Here is an 18387-nt window from a genome sequence, read left to right as displayed (position 1 = left end):
CAGTTAGATTAGCCTAAGTGTGCAAAATTACAGCAGCTTCCCACACTGGATTCCCAGGTAAAGGAAGCAATTGCTGTTGTTTGCAAAAGTCACGTGTTAAAGCAATGTTTCTCAATCTTGGCAACTTTAAGGGGGGGGGATTCTGGGAGTTGAAGTCCCTCCCCCTTAAAGTTGCCCAAGACTGAGATAAGGGTCTGTGCTGAAGGGTGCTCCCCTTTTGCCTCTAGTCAGCCTGAACAGCCTGTTCCCCAGATTCCTCCCACCTGTTCCTTCCCAGCTCTGCCTCTTCCAGGTGTGTGGCAGGAATCCAACAGGTGCAGTTCTTCCTGCACGGAAAGCACACTGTCTATTGCCACCCCCGCCCCAAATCGAACCGGGGCACAATCCCCCACCCCCCCCCCCCCCACCATCAGCCCGCCCGCCCGCCCGCCCAGATTCGGAGCGCAAAGATGCCTCAAGTCTCGGAAAGCACCCGCGGCTCACGCCCTCCCCCCCCCCGCCAATGGAAAGAAGCGGAGGGGCGGGGCCCCAGGCCAGGCTCCTCCCCGCCGCTGGTCACAGGTCTGAGCTACGGTTCACAACTGACCGCGTCTCCTTCCAGCCGCCGCAGGAGCCTCGCGCAGCCGGAGACCCCCAGCGCGAGACCCCCGCGGGAAGGGGCCGGCTTTTTTCGGAGACCGAGGACGGGAGTCAGCCCGAAGTGCGACCCGGGCGTCTCCGCTTGTCCTGCCTCCCTTCCTTCCCTCTCCCCCTCCTCCAAATCCTCGCCTCTTCTGCCCCTCGAGGCGGGGCTCCTCCGGCGAGGGGCGCTGGGGACAAGCTCCGCCGCGATGGACCCCTTCGGAGAGCCTTCCCTGGACGGCCTGGACCTCTCGCTGACGCTCCACGAGAGCACCGAGATCGACACGGCCCTCCTGAGCGACATTGACGGTAGGGAGGCGGGAAGGGGCGCCTCGCCCTTTCCTGGGCACCCCCGGCCGGGGAAGACCCCCTCCCCTCCGGCCCCGGGAGCGTCGGGTCAGGAGGTGCCTCCGACGGAGGGTCTTCCCCTCCGTGTCCGAAGCCGGCTCTCTGCCGGGCTTTTTGCAAAGAGCGCCGGGCGCAGGCGAGTGTGTGTGTGTGTGTGTGTGTGTGCGCGCGTGCCTGCGTGCGCCGAAAGTGCCTGCTCAGCCTTCCCCCGGGCTGCTTGCCCACCCTGTCCTCCCCCCGACGGTCCGCGGTGCCTTTCAGTGGGACGGCACCCCCCCGCTTCAGGAGGAAAGCGGGGCTCCCCATCCGTCGCGCGTGGGGAAAGGCTGGGTGTGTTTGGCGAGGCAGGACCGGGCGAGGGAAGACGGGGAGCGCCTGCCAGAAAATTGGGAGACAGGGTCCCCCTTGGGTTGGGGGTGGCGTCCCTGGCAGAGACCCTCCCAGGCCCGGTGGGGTGGACTCCAGGTCCCATGCTTAGCCAGGCAGGCTGGGCACCATGGGGTCTGAGGTGCATCCACGTGGAGCTGCAGGGAGAGTGCTCAGCCTAAGGACAATAACATGCCTTTGGGTCACTGTGACAAGGCGGTGGGGAGCAGAAGAAGATCCAGGGAACACAAGAGCAGCCTTTGGGATAGAACGGTGGCGAAAAAGCCCCGCCGTTCCCCCCAAGCTTGGGCTGGCAGCCAGGGCTGGCAGCTCTCCCTCCAGGCCCTGCCCACCTCTTCCTCCCGGGTGTCTGTGGAGGGCCTGACGTCACGGGCTGGGTTACTGTCGGTCATCTGCGCTGGGAGAGGAAGGTTCAGGGTCTTCCGCAGAGGGAGGAGCTGGGCAGGGGGGCTTCCCAAGCCCGGACTCATTTGGAAATGCTGCCCACACAGCCTTGCAATGGGCAGTTGGAGCTGAAATGCCCACCTGATGCTTGGCGTTATAACTGGGCATCTATTCATTCCTGTTTCCCTTCTCATGCGGGTGTTTCTCAACCTTGGCAACTTGAAGATGGGTGGACTTCAAGCTGCTTGGTTGAGGAACCACTGCTAATGGCTCTGCTTACCAAACCATGGAGGTTCTTCTGCTCTGCAGGCAGATAAATCTCTGCTCCAATGAGCCCACAGTCTAAAACTGGACAGGAAAAAAAAAAAAAAGGAATTCAGCTAAACATTGAGGGTAAGGAACCTGGGTTCGAGTCCACCTTCAGCTGGGGAGGCTGACTGAGAGGCTTTGGGCCAGGTGCATTTGCCCACCACAGCCTCCCTGGCAGGGTTGTTGTTCTGGAGAAAAAGACCAAGGAGCATGTGCGATATAAACCTCCCTGGACATGAGGGAGTGGAGGAGAAAAATGGATTTAATTTAGAAAGGAGTCGATGCCCGTGCTTGGGCCTGCTGGCAGAGTAGAGAGTCCCTGCTCTCCAGCAATCATCACTGTCCATCCATGTGAGCTGGGGATGATGGGTATGGCTGCCAGAGTCGTCAAGATGGAGAAGGGCTGTGATAGGATTTGGGGAGACACCGTAGAAGAAATTTTGGCGAGTTTTTCTCAGCTTCCGGGACCTCTTCCAGTTTTCTTTTTTCTATACGCCTCTAAAAGGTTCAACACCCCTAAAGTCCCCCTTTGTACACTTCATGGGTGTTTAACTTTTACCCCCAAGACTAAATCCCTTTTACTTCCACTTTAATTTCTAACTTGAGCTGACTCTGTATCTTAAAGAGCAAATTACTAGAGTCCTAAATCTTCCTAGTATAGGGAAGATTTAAGGTGCCCTTTAAAAAAAGCATCATACTGGATTTTTGAAAATTCAACAGTGACTGCTGTTAACAGGCAACTGGGGCAGATTATGGGGAGCTGGCTTAATGCTCAAATCTCGATTGTGCCCCACAGCAGGTCCCAGGAAGGCCAGCCAGAGAAGCACCATCAGCTTCTGTCTGAATCTCGCCACCTTCCTTTTGGTGGCAAAACTTTCTATTTTGGTGTGATTGTGTTGGCGGCGTCTTGAGGTCGGGTTTGCTTCATTTTGGTTTATTATTACGCATCTTCCTCTACTTCCTGCCTCACAAGACTTCAGGCAGCTTCCAAAACTTCTTTAAATGATCCCAAGAAAAATCCCAATGTGAGCAAAGCATCAATATGGCGAACCATAGGATTCCCAACTGTTTTAAATGAGATTTATATATATATAAACATGAAAAATCACAGCCCCACTTCTCCAAAACACCAGAAAGACAAAAAGCAAACATCCCAAGAATCAGACAACATCCAAGCCACTTATTGTGAGACCTTTAATTATTTGTTTGCTTATTTCTCAGATATATATCCCTTTGCAATCATAAACAGAGTCTCTATAGCTCACGAGACCAAGACATAAAAATATCAAAAATAGATACGGAAATACATTAGAAACCCAACATAGCATTGTGTCTTCCCAAAGTCCTTCTGGAAAAGTTTTCAACTTTTTCTGGGAGACAGGTAACCTCAGGTGTGTTTCTCCACCTCCTAAATCCTTCCTTTATTCTTTCCAAGCAAAATCCGTTTTGTTTTTAGGAGACACCTTTTGGCCATCTGAACAACACTAGATATCGCCCCAAATGTGGCACCTCCTTCCTTCCTTTTTCCAGGGATGCCAAAGCTGTGGCCCTCCAGATGTGTTGGGACTCCGCCCTTCCCAAAATTAGATGCATCACCTGATCAATTTTGGGAGATGAGGTGGTCGGAGGAGACCCAACTTGGTCTCCAGAATCCAGGAGGAATCTGGTCGCCCCTTTTCTGATTAACCGATGCTCTTGAAAGCCAGATGCATTTGTGAGCCCCAGCGTGCTTTATCAGCGGCGTGAAGTGGCTTTAGACGTGGCTTATGAATATTTGTGCCTTTGAAGACCATCGGTTAGTCAGAAAAAAGGGTAACCAGATTCCTCTGAGGTTTTGGTAAGACAAGGTCAGAATCTTCCAGGTTTTCAGGATGCAAGAGGATGGTGCTGAGCTGGCAGGCAACAGTCCAACCTGCTTTAGACTCTCTCATGCTCCAAGCCATGCAATCATCGTTGGCAAGTTGTTAGTTGCCAGCTTTTCCACTGCCCGTACCCCTCACCTAACAGCAGCTTGATCCCCAGAGACCACGTGTACCACCAACCCTGGAAAGCTTTGAATTCACCTTCTCTGAAAGCAGAGCAAACTCAGAAGCGGATCCCTTTCGGAAACTTTTAGAAAGAGCTTTCCTGAAAGCATCCATTCCAAACCTCCGCTTGCCCACCGTGCAAGACTTTCAGCCCCATAATCCCCAGCCATTGATCAGGCTGACTGAAGAATATGGAAACCAGAGTCGAACAGGGCTGGAGGGAAACCACAGAGCAGGTCGAGATCAGTTTCTGCCTGCTACTGTTGTTGTTGTTAAAAACACAAGGAACGTTGTGGTTTTTTTTCCCACCTTCCCCCATCCCATGCCAGATTGATAGGAGACTTTTTCAGAGCCTTCACTTCCTCCTGGAACCTTTGATGAGTTCAAAATCGGGGGAGCCCCTGGGACACTTTACCTGGGATGCCACCTCTCCCAGCTAAGGGCCCCCATCTGGCAAAGCATGTTTCAAACCCAGAAAGGTGAACCCCCAAAGCAGCGAGGCCTCCCTCGTCCCCTGCAAAGCTCCAGCCCCGAACGGGTTAACCGTGCAATGACCTGGAGTAACCCCTCTGCCGCCAGAGGCAGGGAAAGGGTTAACGCCGAATGCACGGCAGTAACCCAGGTGCCACACGCTCCAGCATTGCAGCAGCTCCTCGCCCGGCCCTGATTGGCCCAGCCTGATCACCTCATGCTAAATCTGTGATTCACCATGCAACCCTCTTTCCAACACGCTGGGGGGGGAGGGGGGGAGGGGGAGGAGGGCCCAGAGAGGAAGGGAAAAAAACAGCCAAACAAACCCAGATCCCAAGTTTCCCAACAAGGGTGTAACCAGGGTTTGCAAGCCCCACTTTTCCCCAGGACCAAAGGCGGGTCTCTCTGGAAGGCGCCTGTTTTGCCTTCTTGCAACGGGACTTTTTTTTTTCTCTTGTTGCAAGTTGGGTCCCTTTTTTGGGGCTCTCCAGATGTGCACCTGCAACGCTGATGGATCAGCAGGTGTCGGCGGGTGGGGGAAAAGACCCCCCCAACTGGCCCTTTCTGGCAGGGGGTCGGAACAGTCCTGCAGGGGGGAGGAATTGGGGTGCAATGGGCCCCCCCTAGAGTTGCGGCAGGGGTGACCTTTGTGCCCGCAGCCCCTAGCCGAGACCAACCCATTTTTCTGCCCGCAAGATTCCCAACCACCATCATTTGAAATGGCAATTCGTCGGCTTTGTTGTTTGTTTGTTTGTTTGCTGGAAAGAAGACACAATATTTTATTTTAGCCAGCTTTTACGAATAACGGGGCAAAGGTTTCTCGGTCAGATCCAGCAGATGTTCCAAGCGCCAAGAATTTAGAAGGAAGCTGAATGCTCCATTTAGAAAGACTAAAACATGCAGGGAAGCCTGCCCCCCCTTTCCTGGGCCAGAAAATAAGACAAGAACAGCTGGATTCAGTTAATTTAAGGTCAGCTGGTGGGAGGCGGCCAAAATAGGAAATCTGTTTACCCAAAGCAGAGCATGTTGAGTTGTGATTCTCAAGAGATGGCAACAACCAGAAGCTGGTGACATTGGATCCTGGAATTGGAACCCAGGCTTGGTAGCACCAAAAGAGGGTTCCAGATGGTTTCCTTGAACATTCATAGACAGTAAGTGGGTCAACCTTCTCCACGACCCAGTTCTCACCCACTGTTACCTCCCTGGCTGAAAATAAGGATGTGGATGACAATCCTGGCTTGGAGAAGCCACAGTCTAGAAGGACCTGTGATAATTCCTCTGACCCAGATTCTCCCCACTCCTGAATGCCAGAGTGTGTGAATGTGCTCTCTGCATGGTCAGAGTTGAGCCCTTTTCTGTTTTCCTTCCAGTTGATGAATGAAGTCATTTTTACACTAGTTCTGGGTACCAGTTTACTTATTTATTATTTCATTTTTCTAAACTGCCCATCTCCTGCAGAGAGTTGCAGTCCCCATGTAGTTTCTAGGAATTCAATCAGGGTTAGAGGGTGGGAATTTCATGAATCCTGGCTCAAATGCATTCATTATATCAGGCAGTGGTGCTGTTTCGCCCTTTTGTCCTCTCTGTACCCCCCTTTCTCTCTCCCTCTAAATCAGGGGTCTCCAATCTGGACAACTTTAAGACTTGTGGACTTCAACTTCCAGAATTCCTCAGCCAGCCACTATGGCTGGCTGAGGAATTCTGGAAGTTGAAGTCCACAAGTCTTAAAGTTGCCCAGTCTGGAGACCCCCACCCTAAATCCCGTAAGCCTTCCCAAGTCAATTGCGTTATCCCTTTGAAATAGTCCTCAGCAGTGATCCTCCAGGTCAGAATCACAGTTCTCATTCTCCTCTGGGCTTTCTAGATATGCTCCAGTTGATCTCCACCGAAGACAATGACTTCTCTGGTCTGATGGACACATCTTTCGGCTCTCAGCTTCCTCCTGATCTGAACCCCCATGGACCCAGCCTCTTCAGCAACTATTTGGGGGCAAAGGCCCCCTCTTCCACAAGCTTGTTCCACCTTCCACCCACATCTCCACCCAGCTTCCAGACACTGCCCACCGCTTGCCAGAACATGCCACCATCTCCGGTGGATGTCAAAGAGGAATCCTTGGCCTCAACGCTCAGCCCAACTCAAAGCCAGCTGCCCACCGGAAGGATACCGTCTCCAAATATTGTTCCAGCTGCCCAGCTGCCTTTCTCCACCCAGCCCTTGATGGATTTCCAGAACCAAAATAGTATTTCTGGTAAGGATGGGAAGAGAGCTTAATTTGCTATTGTGAGCCTTGTCTGGGCCTCCCAACGGACCTCCATGAAGTCAATCAGAATAGAGCTGGAGGGGACCTTGGAGGTCTTCTAGTCCAACCCCTTGCTCAAGCAGGAGACTCTATACCATTTCAGACAAGTGACTGTCCAGTCTCTTCATAAAAACCTCCAGTGATGCTCACCTAACAACTTCTGGAGGCAAGCCGTTCCACTGGGTTAATTGTTCTAACTGTTGGAAAGTTTCTCCTTAATTCCAGGTTGCTTTTCTCCTTGATTAGTTCCCATCCATTGTTTCTTGTCCTGCCTTTTGGAGCTTTGGAAAATAAGTTGACCACCTCTTCATTGTGGCAGCTTCTCAAATACTGGAATATAAAGTCATTGCCTTTCATCAAAGCTCCCCTGAGCAAATAGAGTGAAACTTTCCACTGTCTATTAACTTGACAGCACAGTGGTTCCTAAAGACATGACCACAAGGTCTGGCTGAAAAAGTTGCCCCCCCCCCAAGAAGAATGAGTTTCTGGAGTGGGTCTGAAAAATCACACCATCATGCTCAAAGTTTTCAGACCATGATAGGTTGTCCATCTTTAAGGAAAGTCTGTAGGCTCACAGGTGGGGCTTCCAAGGTCTCTAAGGACTGGAAAGATAGGTCCTGAGGGCTTTGCCTTAATGTCTGGAGAACCCTCCAGAACTGTTGGACTACACCTCCCATCATCTCATTTGCTTGTTGTGATCCAGCAGGGCTCTTGAGGGCACATCCAAGGTTAGCTCTACTTGTGTGTGCCAGGCTTCTGTGGGTGGGTTTGGCCCAGGGGTCTGCCCCGCTGCTGTAGAAGGCATCTCCAATCTTTTGGGGTTTCTTTCCTAGCTCCCCAGCCAGCAGGGACACCCCAGCAACCTCCGCTGGTGTCCCCCAAGCCCCAGCAGACGCAGCCTTTACCAAAGCCAACGTCATTCCAGAACATCGCCCCCCAACAGCTTCTGGCTGCCAGTAGTCCCCAGATGGTCCAGCAAGTGCCGGTGAGTAGGACTTAGGAGATGGGACCACCCTCTTCCCTGGTGCACATTCATGCTTGGTCCTAACCACGTTTTCTTCCCACAGGTCCTTCTGCAGCCCCACTTCATCAAGGCCGACTCCCTCCTTCTGACCACAGTCTCTGGAGCCAAGACCACCAGCTCAGTGGTCTCCTCAACATCCTTGCAGATGCCAGTAAGGTCCTATTTCTCTGAGTCTTGGTTCCTCTGCCTCTTTTGATCCATTTCTTCTTCTTTTTTAATTCTCAAATTTTGGGTTGAGAATTCTCTCCCCTTTGCACATCTGAGACATCTGCCAAAAACTTCGCCTGATTCCTTTATAGCAGCTTATTTTGGGGTCCTACAATAGCAATAGCACTTAGACTTGTATACTGCTTCACGGGGATTTACAGCCCTCTCGAAGTGGTTGCAGAGTCAGCCTTTTTGCCCCCAACAATCTGGGTCCTCATTTTACCCACCTTGAAAGGATGGAAGCCTGAGTCAACATTGAGCTGGTGAGGATCGAACTGCTGGCAGTTGGCACAATTAGTCTGCAATACTGCATTCTGTCCACTGTGCCACCAATAGAAGGTGGTGATATTGAGAATGTGCTGAAGTGTGATGGAGAAAAACAGAATTCTGTCTGCTGCTCCCACATTGACTTTTCCTTCACTTCCCCCAGGATAAGCTGTAGTTCATGAAAGCCAATGAATGAAATGAGTTACACATACATTGTGCTAATCATATGTGCTAGCAGAGTCCTCCTGAAATGTTCTTAGCTCTCTCCTCAGCCAGCTGAGACCACATCATGCTCAGCTTGACCTCTCCTGCCCCAGGACAGCCAATGTTTATGGTGAAGTCTTCAAGTTCTCTGCAGCTCCTCTCTTCCCCTTCCTTGCAGACCCTGATGAGTGGGGGCACCATCCTGGCGACAGTGCCACTGATGGTGGACACCGACAAGCTGCCCATCAACCGCCTGACCGCTGGGAAGCCTTTCATCAGCCAGAACAAGGGCGAGAAGCGCACCGCTCACAATGCTATTGAGAAACGCTATCGTTCCTCCATCAATGACAAGATAGCTGAGCTGAAGGCCCTGGTTGTGGGGACAGAAGCCAAGGTAGCTACCCCTGTTTCTGTGGGGTGGTGGATGTCCTGGGGGTGTAAAGCATTGAGTCCTTGCTTGGGAAACTCTCTCCTATCTTAACCGTCAGGGAGTTTTCACCTGTGGAAAGTTAGATGCCTCTTCCTTTGATATGGGAGGAAAGTCATGGTGGGTGCTTGGGTGTTTCTGGCTTAGGAAACCTGGTTTGACCTTGATCATGTCTGGGCCGCTCTGTTGGTTTCTTATTTTGGTTTGCTCTTCATTGTTAATGTGGGAACAGCAGAAAGCACATGGTTTTTTCTCCTTGGAATCTTGATGGTGACTTGAGTTGACGGATCTCAGCTAGATATGAGGCTGGGCCAGGGATATCCCAAGCAGCTTTGTTCATTTTAGGCAAATTCAGGTCATGTAGAGAGAAGGTGCTCTTGTCCTTGCCTTTGGCTGGACCCCCATAAACCCAGCCTCTTTCTCTTTGTCCCCATTGGCAGCTGAACAAGTCAGCCATCTTGCGCAAAGCCATTGACTACATCCGCTATCTGAAGCAGACCAACCAGAAGCTGAAGGGGGAGAACATGACCCTTAAAATGGCAGCACAGAACAACAGTGAGTTTCATGCATGTACACCCCCCCCCACAAACACACACAAACCAGGGGGCCCTTTTCTTCTTGTGGGTTTGAGACCAAGGAGATCAGCAGGGAGGGGTGTCAAGACCAGGCTGGCAGATTAATCTACAAGTTGCCTGGCTTCAAAGTCCCCCTTGCAGACCCTGGTGGAAAGCAGAAATCTTTCTTTTAACTTGGGGTGGATTTTCGCCACCTACCAAGAAGCCAATGTCAACATTGCCTAGTGATCAGCAGAAACAGCTGGATCCTGTTGGGAAAAACTGGTGGGTTTTTTGCCTAAATTCCTCTTCTCTCAGACACTTTTTCCTGTCAACTCCCTGCTAGTGAGGACAGACTTTGATCTGATTTCTGCTGAGACTGAATATATTTTCTTTGATTTTTGGAATAACCGTTGGCTGAACCCTCTTGCGGTTCTATTGGATGATTGCTGGCCTTGTAGGAATTCAACCTCTTCGGCCTTCCTCAAGAAAACCTAATTGATCAGAGAGTCTGGATATCCCATCTCGGTTCTACCCTTGCTCTGCTCTCTCCTTCTGCAGAGTCCCTGAAAGACCTGGTGGCCATGTCTGGTGGAAACGTGGAGGATCCAGCAGAAGGAATGAAGATGATGGACGCTTTGACGCCTCCACCCTCAGATGCCGGTTCCCCTTCGCACAGCAGCCCGCTCTCCTTCGGCGCCATCAGTGGAACCGACTCGGAGCCAGACAGCCCTTCGTGCGAGGAGGCCAAGGTGAGAACGGGAGCAAAGGCTCCAGGAGAACCTGGGCCATTGGGTCGGCCCAAAGACCAGGAGAAACCTCTGCTGATCTGAGGGATCAACAACCCCTAAAGAAATCCAAGGGGGCTGCTTTGTCTTTTTCCTCTAAACGACCCAAGGCTGGCCAGATTTTGGGCAGGATTTGTCTTGGAGTGGTCGTTGGACCCGCCCTCTCTTTTCAGAAACTTACCCAGTGGCTGTTCTTTGTAGGTGAAGCCCGAATATCCAGCCCCTCCACCGGGCAGCCTGGGAATGCTGGACAGGTCCCGCATGGCTCTCTGCGCCTTTGTCTTCCTCTGTCTCTCCTTCAACCCGCTTTCTTCCCTGCTTGGAGGAGTCGGCCTCGGAGGTTCTTCAGAGGCTTTCAACCATGATGGCTCCAAGCGCAGCATCCTGGCCGTGGGCGAGTCAGAAAGTGAGTAAAAGACACCCCCTGGGCTGAGGCTGCAGGACAGGGGCTACTGGGAAGGCTTCGTTTTTGTGTCTGACTATCTCTCTCTCTCTCTCTCTATCATCACCATCTATCATCTATCAATCTCAGTGTTTCTCAACCATGATAACTTTACGATGAGTAGAATTCAACTCCTAGAATTCTGGGAGTTGAAGCCCTCTTAAAGTTACCAAGGTTGAGAAAAACTTCTCTGTCTATCTGTCCATCCATCATCTATCTATCTATCTATCTATCTATCTATCTATCTATCTATCTATCTATCTATCTATCTATCTATCTATCTATCTATCTATCTATCATCTATCTATCTATCTATCTATCTATCTATCTATCTATCTATCTATCTATCTATCTATCTATCTATCTATCTATCTATCTATCTATCTATCTAATCTAATTATAATAAATAAATGCCACTTATATGCCACTCATCTTGCCTAAAGGCGACTCTAGGCTGCTCACAACCTATAAAAGGAACAATAAAAGTTATTTTTAAACTAACATTGATTTAAAAATATGCAAAGGTGAAAAGGAAAAGAGCAAGAGACACATGGGGAAGAGGTGTTGGGGGGGGGTTATCTACCTGTATACCAAAGGAAATTGTCTGCAACATGTAAAGTATTAGGAGCAGCGTGTAGAAAAAATGCTGATGGATTTTCACTGCTTTTCCAAACCCTCTCTGCGTTGGAGGGGCCGGGGCACACCTGCGCTTCTCGGGGTCTGAGAGATGCCCGCTCACTCCTTTGATTTGGGCTTTTGTGTCCAGATGCTGCTGTTCCCCAGTTCCAGTGGCTTTTCCCCACTTTGTTCTTCTGGATGATTAACCTGCTGATCGTTTGTGGTGCCTTCGTCCGGCTTTTCATTTACGGCGAGCCCATCACGCGACCCCACTCGGAGTCTTCGGTCATCTTCTGGAGACACCGCAAGCAGGCGGACCTTGACTTGGCTCGGGTACGTAACTCCAGGAAAGGGCTTTTTCCTTCCTCAGGGAAGAAAATACAGCATTGGGTTCAAAACCCGGCAGAGTTTCTAATGCCAACTCAACGCTTTGAATCAAGACAAGAAACGAACAGGAAGCCAGTGGAAATAAAGCAACACGGGAGGTTGATCTTCACAGGTTGAGGACGGTCTTGAGATAGCTGCCATCACTTAACACTTAATGCCTGTAGTATCCTCACACTACAGGCATTCCTTAGTTTACAATCACAGCTGGGACCAGAATTTCCATCACTAAGAAAGGCAGTTGTGAATTGCATCCAATTACGTATAAAATTCCAAGTCCTGTCTTCTGTCAGCTATAATGGTTAAAAGGATGGGAGTTGTAGTCCATGGGATTGGAAGGCAGTAGTAGATGGCTACAGTGGCCTCCAAGTCATCTTCTAGCAGCTAGAATGGTTAAAAGGATGGGATTTGTAGTCCAAGAGAATGGAAGAGAAATGACTAGACAGAACCATCAACGCCTGGGCGGAAAGATGCCTCCCCCCAATCCTCGTCCTTGGAGGGTTTGCATTGAGTCTAACTCCTCGTCTGCATTCCTTTATTATGAAGTCTCTTCTCCTGCTTTAGGGGGATTTTGCACAAGCATCCCAGAACTTGTGGACAGCCCTCAAAGCACTCAGACGCCCCCTCCCCACATGCAACCTGGATCTCACCTGCAGCCTCTTGTGGAACCTGATCCGGCACATCCTCCAGCGTCTCTGGGTAGGACGTTGGCTGGCTGGCCGAGCCGGGGGCTTCTTCCGAGATCAGGAGCTCAAGGCCGACGTGCGCAAGAGCGCCTGCGACGCGGCCCTGGTCTACCACCGGCTGCATCAGCTTCACATGACAGGTAAAGACTTCTGAAGACCCCTCGCTTTCCCCACTGGGCAGACACAATCAGCAACACCTTGGTGCCATCTGAGGGCTCTTCTCTTCTTCTTCTTCTTCTTCCCCCAGGAAAGCACGTTGCAGGCCACCTGTCTGCCATCAACATGGCGCTGAGCGCGGTCAACCTGGCCGAGTGTGCTGGGGATGCCATCTCGGTGGCCACGCTGGCTGAAGTCTACGTAGCTGCTGCCCTGCGCGTGAAGACCAGCCTCCACCACTGTTGCCACTTCCTAGCGGTTAGTGAGTCTCTCTGTGTGCAATGCCAGAAATTGTGGTTGCTCCATCACTGGAGGTTTTGAAGAAGAGATTGGGCAGCCATTTATCCAGAATGACATAGGGCACAGGTGTCCAACCTTGGCAACTGTAAGAGGTGTGGACTTCAAATCCCCAAATTCCCCAGCCAGCTAACACTCATTAGCGTGAGGACCTTTTTCAACATCCTTGTAACGTCGCTAAATGAAGGGTTGTAAGTTGTAAATTGAGGATTACCTGTCGCATGAGCCCCTGAAATTCCACCTCATTCCTCCCATCTCTTATAGCCCCCTTCCTTGCCATAAGGAAGGCTTGTAAATAGCCACTGCCCAGGTTAACTCACCGTGCCCCAGACTAACCCTGCCTTCTTGCCCGCCACAGCGGTTCTTCCTCAGCAGTGCCCGACAAGTGCTGCTATCCCACAATGGCACCGTCCCTCCTGCGCTCCAGTGGCTCTGCCACCCCGTGGGACACCGGTTCTTCGTGGATGGTGACTGGGCGGTGAAAAGCTCTCCACGGGAAAGTATCTACAGCTCCACCAGCCACCCAGGTAGAGTGGGCTACAAGGAGCAGGGAGATTGGGCAGCTGACCTGGCCCTGCAGATTTGAGAGGAGCCCAAAAGAGGCGGGCATCTGCTTTCAAATAGGCTGCCTAGTGTTTTTAACGGTTCTGTGCTTTTGTAAAAGGGAAATTTTATTTTTTATCAGTATATGGAATGCCTGCACTCGACAATTCTTGAAGAGTAGTCTAGAAATGTAGTCACAGTAACTGATAGCAACGGACACTACAAAGCTGAGTTGGAGAGTCATTTGTCTATTCTTACGGTGCCTCTCTCTTCAATTGCTGGATATGAGGACCCTCTGAGCTATTGGTCCTGTTTGCCAAGATGCTTAAGGGTGGGATGGGGCTTAGCATATTCTGCAAATTCCAGAATCCAGATCTTTTACCCAGCCTAAGGAGAGCTAGTTTTTTTCTTGGCTTGTTTGCTGTGGAGCTAACCCTCAACTAAGACCCCTGTTGGGCAAACTCATTGATTGATTGATTGATTGATTGACTGGTTGATTAATTAAGGCCCAACAGGCGAATGTTAACCTTGATCTGAGCCTTCAGTCTCTGTCTCTTGTGGTCCCTGAAGGGTCCATCTATTGCCCCTGTAATCACTGGAGAGGCGTGAATTGTTGGCACGAATTGGGTTGTTGCATTGCGTTAAAGGGGCTCCTGAGTTACTGATTGTGTCGGGAGAGATTCAGATGCCTGAGCTGAGCTGTCTGACAGGTCTCTTTCTCTCACCAGCAAATCCCCTGGCTCAGGTGACACAACTCTTCCGAGAACATCTGCTTGAGAAAGCTCTTTCTTGCGTCTCCAGGCTGGACAACCCAGCCCCTGCCAGTCACAGTGAGGGGTAAGGACCATACTTCTCCCAATCCTTGGGCTCCAGTTGAAGAATCTTTCTCTAGAGAAGGTTGGCCCTCCTGTCCCTCCGTCTTAGGTGCTTCTCCCAAACCAGCAATGATGGAGAGAGATTTTGAGGTTGAGCTGGTATCTGTAATGGTGTGTGCCATTAATTCAGCTCAATGGGCTGGAAGAGCAATGACTGTGTAGCCCACTTCATTCCTTCCTCCAACTCTTTCCATATCTCACCCAACCTTATGGTGGTTTTTGGAGAAGGAGATGCTGACCTGAAGGAAAGAGACTCATGGCAATTACCCAAGAGTAATTTCCAGCGTGGTTGACCTGAGCAGGAACATCCAAAGGATTATTACTGGCAGCAGAAGACTCTTTCCTCCCGGTCCTCAGAAGGTTCAAATGACTTCGCATTTCTGAGCTGGTAGCTGAAACTCACCCGACTTTTCTCTCATCTCGCTAAAGGGAATTTTCAGATGCTCTGGAGTACCTGCATTTCCTCAACAGCTGTGCAGATGCTGTCCCCAACCCAATGCCCTCCATCAGTACCAACATGGACTCAGCCACAGGTGAGCCTTCCCAAACCCGAGACTTCTCTGGCTGGAAGAGGGGGTTTGGAAAGCAATGCAGAGGTGGAGAAGCTAAAAGAAATGGAATTGGCAAGAGGGAGAATTGCCAAGGTAGACCCGGGCATCACGAGTGTGAAGGAGTTTGCAGCTATGGGTTACTGGGTTCCCCTCTCCCATCTCTAGGTACTGATCCTGTTTCTCACTGGTGGGCATCTGTGGTTGCCATGGCAATCCATGGACTGCAAGCGGACGAGGAGGCCATGGAACGCCTCTACCCTCTGGTGGAATTCATGCCCCGAGCTCTCCAGGGGTCTGAGTAAGTGCACTACGTGGGTGCAAACCGTTGAAGCACCCCCAGGGGCAGCTTCCCCAGGAAAGCTGAAGTGGGGAAGGAACAGACAGCTGGGACCGCTGTGCTCATGTATTAATAGAAGAAAGCCGAACATTTCTTCCCGCACTCCAGTTGGATCCACGTGACCTTGCTTAATTTCTCAGACTTTGCAGAATTATTCTTTGTGGGGTGACCAAAAGGGGAGCATAGCATATGACCTCCGTTCTTTTGGCTTCTGCAAAGTAGCACATTTTAGAGACCAGCACCATCTTAAGAGCTTGAAACCTGGATGTCAGAAATGCCCCCTGCACCCTTTGGGGGTTTCCAGGCCATTGTGGCCTGGCTCCCAAGATGGATGTTTTCACACCTGGGAGAGTTTGAAAATGGTATGCTCTTCTCCTTGCTGCAGGAACCCTCTTCCCCGCGCGGCCCTGCACACCTTCAAGGCAGCCCGGGTGCTGGGCAAAGAGGACAGCAGCCTGGGACAGTGCGACAAAGCTGGCGAATATTTGCGGGACAGCTTGGCAGGGAACGCGACTCCAAGCGCTATTGACAGAGTATGTTGCACGTGGGGTGTCCTGGTGTCGGTGGAATGGGTGGGCTCTCAAGCTCTGGAGGGTCTCTTGGAATTGCAGAGCTGGAGGGAGGAACTCCGAATGAGGCTGTTGGACAAAACCAAGGATGGAGTTCAACATGGTCAACGCAAACAGGGTGACTTCTGGGCCAATCCGTAATCACCCTCTAGGTCCACCTTCACAGAAAGTGGCGGATGGTCCTGTTCCAGCTGTTCACCAACCTCTGGCTCATCTTTGCCAAGAGCTCCCGGTGAATGGTGGTTAGGTTTCTCAGATGGCTGCAAATCTCAGCGCTCCAGACACCAAACCTCTCACTTAGGACTGGGCCTGCCTGCTATCAACATTCAGACACAACTCAGGGCTAAGTCTTCTCTTTCCTTCAGACCAGAAAGAAGCACAGATCCACAGAAGATTTGCTGACCACAATATTTAGCCATCAGTGTCTCAACGGAGATCTGTGCTCAGGACTTAAACTCTGTTTCTTGCCTCCCTCTGTGCCAAGTCAACGGATCCTGGGCAAGTGCCAGATCTGGGTTGACCCAACCGTTCTGTCGAGCCTGAGAAATGCAGGTTCCTGCCTCTCCAATACATTCCGTGCTTTCTGAGGCTGGAGCTTGGAATCAGGGGAGCACGTGGCTGTAGGAAGGGTGGGATAAAAGGTGGGAAGGGAAATGCAGAGTGGAGAGCCCCGTATCAGTCAGGAGATGGCGATGTGGAAGACACTGTGGCTGTGTCGGTGGTGCATTGTAGTTGCATTGCATGTGCAGGTGAAGATGTGCAATGCCCCTTCAGTGCAGCCCTGGGGCAGCACCCGTGCAGCGGAGGGGCCTGCTAAAAGAGGGCAGAAGTGGGACTTCTCTCGTTCCGAAGAGGGGGTGCAGAGACCGGTCTTTTCCCCTAGCCCACATGGTTTGCGGGAGCCACGTCTTCACACTCTTTCCACCCTCCAGCTACAACTCTCCTTTGTGTCTCTCTCCCCTGTCAGGCGGTGCAGTTCCTTTTGTGTGACCTGCTCCTGATCACTCGCACCAGGTTCTGGCAACAGCAGATGCAGGGGGGCCCGCCCCACAGAGCCCGCTACCAGGCGTCTGCCCTCGAGCTGCGTGGCTTTCAGCAGGATCTCAGCACTCTCCGCCGCTTGGCGCAAGCGGACCAGCCTGCAATGCACAGGGTGAATGGCGGCACGGGGTGTCCTTCCCTTAAACTAGAGAGAGAGAACTTGACCTCTGGACCACTGAAAAGTGCCCCGGGAGGATGGGGGAAGGTTGTAGAAGCTTTCTGGTGCTCATGTGATCAAATAGGGATCAGATTTCTGGGTTGGCAGGAGGGGGGAGGGCAAAGCCACACGGAAAGGCCCGGCTGAAGGAGCCTTCTTAGAAGGTTGCTCCATTGACGGCCTCCTTCTCTCCCAAATTGTGGCCCAGGTTCATCACTTCGGTTGAGTTGGCTTCTGAGGTCAGAACTGTCCTAAGGGTGTGTGTGGGGGGGAAAGATTTCTGGGGGAGGTGGAAATGCCATCACGAGAGTTAATTTTTCTCCCTCTTCCTCCAGGTCTTCCTCCATGAGGCAACTGCCCGACTGATGACCCGAGCCAGCCCCACTCGGACCCACCAGTTGCTTGACCGAAGCCTCCGCAGGAGAGGACCTTCTACAACCAAAGGAGGTGAGCCTCTGCAAGCTTCGGCAGGTCTTCCGATGGGGGTGGGCTTTTGAAAACGCAGCTGGGTCTTCAAGCCATTGGACCAGTACACATTTATGGGTGCCGCAGATGCACCGAGGCGATCCAAAATTACACACTGTGGTGTCCACCTGCCTCCCGTGATCATCTCTCTTTCTTCCCTGCCAGCTGGTGAACAAGAGAGCCGCCCCACTGCCCGGGAACAAGCAGAAGCCTTGCAGCTGGCCTGCTCCTACCTCCCTCCTGCGTTGCTTTTGGCACCAGGCCAAAGGGGGGGCATGCTGGCAGAGGCTGCCCGCTCCCTGGAGAAGCTGGGCGACAAATGGACCTTCCACGAGTGCCAGCAGATGATTGTCCGGCTCAGCAGTGGCTCCACCGTCACCTCCAGCTAGAGATTTGGAAGGTTCCTAGCAAGGAGGGTGGCAGCCCGGAGTGGCCCCACCAGTGTGGCTTGTGGCAGTGCTGGTGAAAGGGGCAGGGGGGGCCTGGCAGAGCCTGGCAGTGGTGACTCTCTTCCACCCTCCCTGCTGAGGCAGCTCTGCTTCCTCAAGGATGCTCAGCTAGCACTTTTCTTCTTGTGCGTCTGAACGGACCCCAACATATACGAGAAGGGACAAACCGTTCTGGCACAACTGGCTGGATCTGGCTGACTTCTGGCTCTTCCCGGGGGAAGGGTGTGTACACAACTCCCGCGAGTCTCTTGGATTTTAGACTCCCCACGATCAGGGTGCATTTGGTGGGCAGAGTGGCTTCTCTCCACCTTTCGGAGGCCAGCCAGGCCTCCATTTCTCACATCATCTATCCAGCAGATGATGACTTTGCCCTTACCTCTTTCGTGGCCAACTCCATTCCTCTCCAGCCACTCCCGCTGCTGCTTGACTACTTCTCCCTCTTTGCTGGCAATTTGTTATCCATCTCTTTTGAAGCTTATTGGCAGAGCCCAGCCTGGCGG

General features: G+C 51.8%; 1 protein-coding gene across 1 annotated transcript; it reads left to right on the top strand.

Annotated features, from left to right (window-relative positions):
* Positions 1 to 750: 750 nt before the first annotated feature.
* Positions 751 to 17925, top strand: SREBF1 (sterol regulatory element binding transcription factor 1). The gene is made up of 19 exons (XM_029284476.1): positions 751 to 930; positions 6412 to 6786; positions 7680 to 7831; positions 7914 to 8021; positions 8727 to 8942; positions 9416 to 9530; positions 10091 to 10281; positions 10519 to 10723; positions 11526 to 11710; positions 12326 to 12587; positions 12695 to 12861; positions 13259 to 13427; positions 14172 to 14280; positions 14748 to 14851; positions 15035 to 15167; positions 15592 to 15739; positions 16743 to 16928; positions 17309 to 17420; positions 17604 to 17925. The coding sequence occupies exons 1-19, from the start codon at positions 831 to 833 to the stop codon at positions 17825 to 17827; spliced, it is 3261 nt and encodes a 1086-aa protein (XP_029140309.1). The 5' UTR covers positions 751 to 830; the 3' UTR covers positions 17828 to 17925.
* The last annotated feature ends 462 nt before the right edge of the window (positions 17926 to 18387 follow it).

Source organism: Protobothrops mucrosquamatus, unplaced genomic scaffold (assembly GCF_001527695.2).
Source record: "Protobothrops mucrosquamatus isolate PMUCROS unplaced genomic scaffold, P.Mucros_1.0 scaffold640, whole genome shotgun sequence".
NCBI classification, from domain to species: Eukaryota; Metazoa; Chordata; class Lepidosauria; order Squamata; family Viperidae; genus Protobothrops; species Protobothrops mucrosquamatus.
The sequence above is the reverse complement of the archived record's forward strand: the minus strand, read 5'-3'. Positions and strand labels throughout refer to the sequence as shown.

Excerpts from the sequence above, each read along its gene's own strand:
- SREBF1 (XM_029284476.1), top strand. The coding sequence starts at position 831 with ATGGACCCCTTCGGAGAGCCTTCCCTGGACGGCCTGGACCTCTCGCTG. Across the intron at positions 11,711-12,325 it reads CGGACCTTGACTTGGCTCGG|GGGGATTTTGCACAAGCATC; the intron begins GTACGTAACTCC and ends CTCCTGCTTTAG. Across the intron at positions 12,588-12,694 it reads GCATCAGCTTCACATGACAG|GAAAGCACGTTGCAGGCCAC; the intron begins GTAAAGACTTCT and ends TTCTTCCCCCAG.